Consider the following 1,983-nt stretch of genomic DNA (forward strand, 5'->3'; position numbering starts at 1 on the left):
GGGTGGAGGGGGAGTGGCTCAGAGGGCAAAAACTCTACTTAATGTTAAAGGTGTCACCTCGTGTTTTCTCTTACCCACAGTCTTACTAAAACGTCCTGGTAAGGCGGCGCTACCATCCTCTTCTGCGTGCTCCCTCCCAGCAGAGATGTAAACAGCTCAGTGACACACTGGCTGCATTTCAACCCAGGTCGTGCTCTCACCTTTGCTCCTTAGCAACAGTGCCCAGTATTCACAACGTCATCTATTTAGTTTTCTGAAGTCAGACCCCAAAAGGTCGTTTCTTTGGTGGTTAATAGAAAGGAACCCCTCCCCAAACATCAACTAAGATACTGACTCTGCTTCTTATAATTTCATCAGGCAGCCACAGATTTACTCCAGTGGCAGAGAATCTGTGCCCAGGCTTTGGAGAGTCCTGGAAATGCCCAACCTGTCTAATCGCCAGGGCACAGGTGGTCCTGCCTCCCTCGCTGGCCTTCCAACATCCCAGGAGGACAGCCAAGTTCGGCCTCTCCGCGCCCGCCACACCCTCCCGGGCCGCTCCCCCTGCCCCTCCCCTCTGGGTGGCCCAGGTCCCGACCCAGAGCCCTGCAGCGTCAGCACAACGCCCATCGCGGGGCGTTCCTGCGGCGGGTACGCGTCAGGAGACATCTTGGAGGCGCTCCTCCCTAAAGCCAGGTTAAAAACCTCAGCACCACGTGTTGTTTGCGCTGTTTGCAAATCTCCCTGCGGCTGACGGCCGGTAACTGTAGAGAAGGCCAGTATGTCAGCTCTGGTCCTGGAGAGCCGAGCCTTGGGCAGGAAACTCAGCGACTTTGGACAGGTGAGCCTGGGGTGGGGTGGTGGGGGGCCCTTAGCTTCGCAGGGGGGGGAGTTTGCCCCCCTCCCGCCGTGGAAAGAGGTCAGAGCAGTGTTGGTGTCTCAAACTCCCATCAACTCACCAGGACATTGAGAGTTCATTTGAGGAGGATGGAAACGTTTAGGAAGTTGACAGATGACACATGTGCTCAACACGTTTCCCAAGGAGAGGACATTCCCAAGGAGAGGACATTCCCAAGGAGAGAGCTCATTCAGGGAATGAGCTGCAGGAGTTGGGGATCGGCTTTCAGAGCTGCCACGGATGGACTCTGTGTGTCTTTACATAAGTCTCTGTCGCCTTCTTTTTCTTCTGTACATTGGTCCTTAACAATCTGGAATGGGAGTTGGGGTCCACCCGGATTTACTCTTCTGTGATGTTTACACGTGTTCTCAGCCAGGAATCAAAATGGCAAAATTGTAAGAAATTGTATCCTTTTTTTCACCTTTGGGAGAAAACGCCATGTCCCAGACTTACTCCCACCTGGGGAAGGAGAAAATTAAACACAGAGGAAAATATTCGAGAGTCAGCCTTGAACTTGGAATGTAAGAGAACCTTAAATGTGGCAAGAATAACGACCAGGGTGCATTCTATTCTCTAGAAAGTGTTTCCTGTCCCTTGAGGTGAACAACTGCAGAGTATGTTCTTTAATTGACTGGCCACATTCCCAGAATTTAGGGTTCAGACTTAAAGCCCACCCCTGGGAGATAAGGTGGGTCTATGGGGATTTGTCATCTGTAGGATTATTAAGAACGATTTAAAGACCGGGGGGCTGGAGGACAGAGGATGATTGATGTTTTAGTATAACTAGAGAGTGCAGAAAAGTGGACTTTTTTTTTGTTTGTTTTTAATCCCAAGAGAAAGACTTCCTTTGGAAATGGTATGTAGGATTTGGGAGACAGAACTTCATGTTGAAGAGGGACGCCATGGGTGTCAGATCCCAGAACAGACCCCAGCTGTGGCGTTATTTAGCTTCTGTGCTGCTGGCTGTGGGATCCCCGCAAGCATGGCAGGAGGTTAGGGGCAACAATCTGGTTAGAGAGCCATGGGAACTGAAAACTTCATTTACAGAGCACTTAGAAGCCTAAGAATCACAAATTGTCACTATCAATGATGGCGGGGGGGGGGGG

At 51.0% G+C, this 1,983-nt stretch overlaps 1 protein-coding gene across 1 annotated transcript in view; it reads left to right on the forward strand.

The window, feature by feature from the left end:
* The first annotated feature begins 659 nt into the window (after nt 1-659).
* Nucleotides 660-1,983, forward strand: part of PAH (phenylalanine hydroxylase) — an 89,123-nt gene continuing 87,799 nt past the window's right edge. The window contains exon 1 of the mRNA XM_010853423.1: nt 660-820. Coding sequence (XP_010851725.1) covers nt 761-820 — 60 coding nt within the window. The 5' untranslated portion in view covers nt 660-760. The remainder of the gene's footprint in view (nt 821-1,983) is intronic.

Source organism: Bison bison, unplaced genomic scaffold (assembly GCF_000754665.1).
Source record: "Bison bison bison isolate TAMUID 2011002044 unplaced genomic scaffold, Bison_UMD1.0 scf7180017864327, whole genome shotgun sequence".
In the NCBI taxonomy this organism is placed as follows: Eukaryota; Metazoa; Chordata; class Mammalia; order Artiodactyla; family Bovidae; genus Bison; species Bison bison.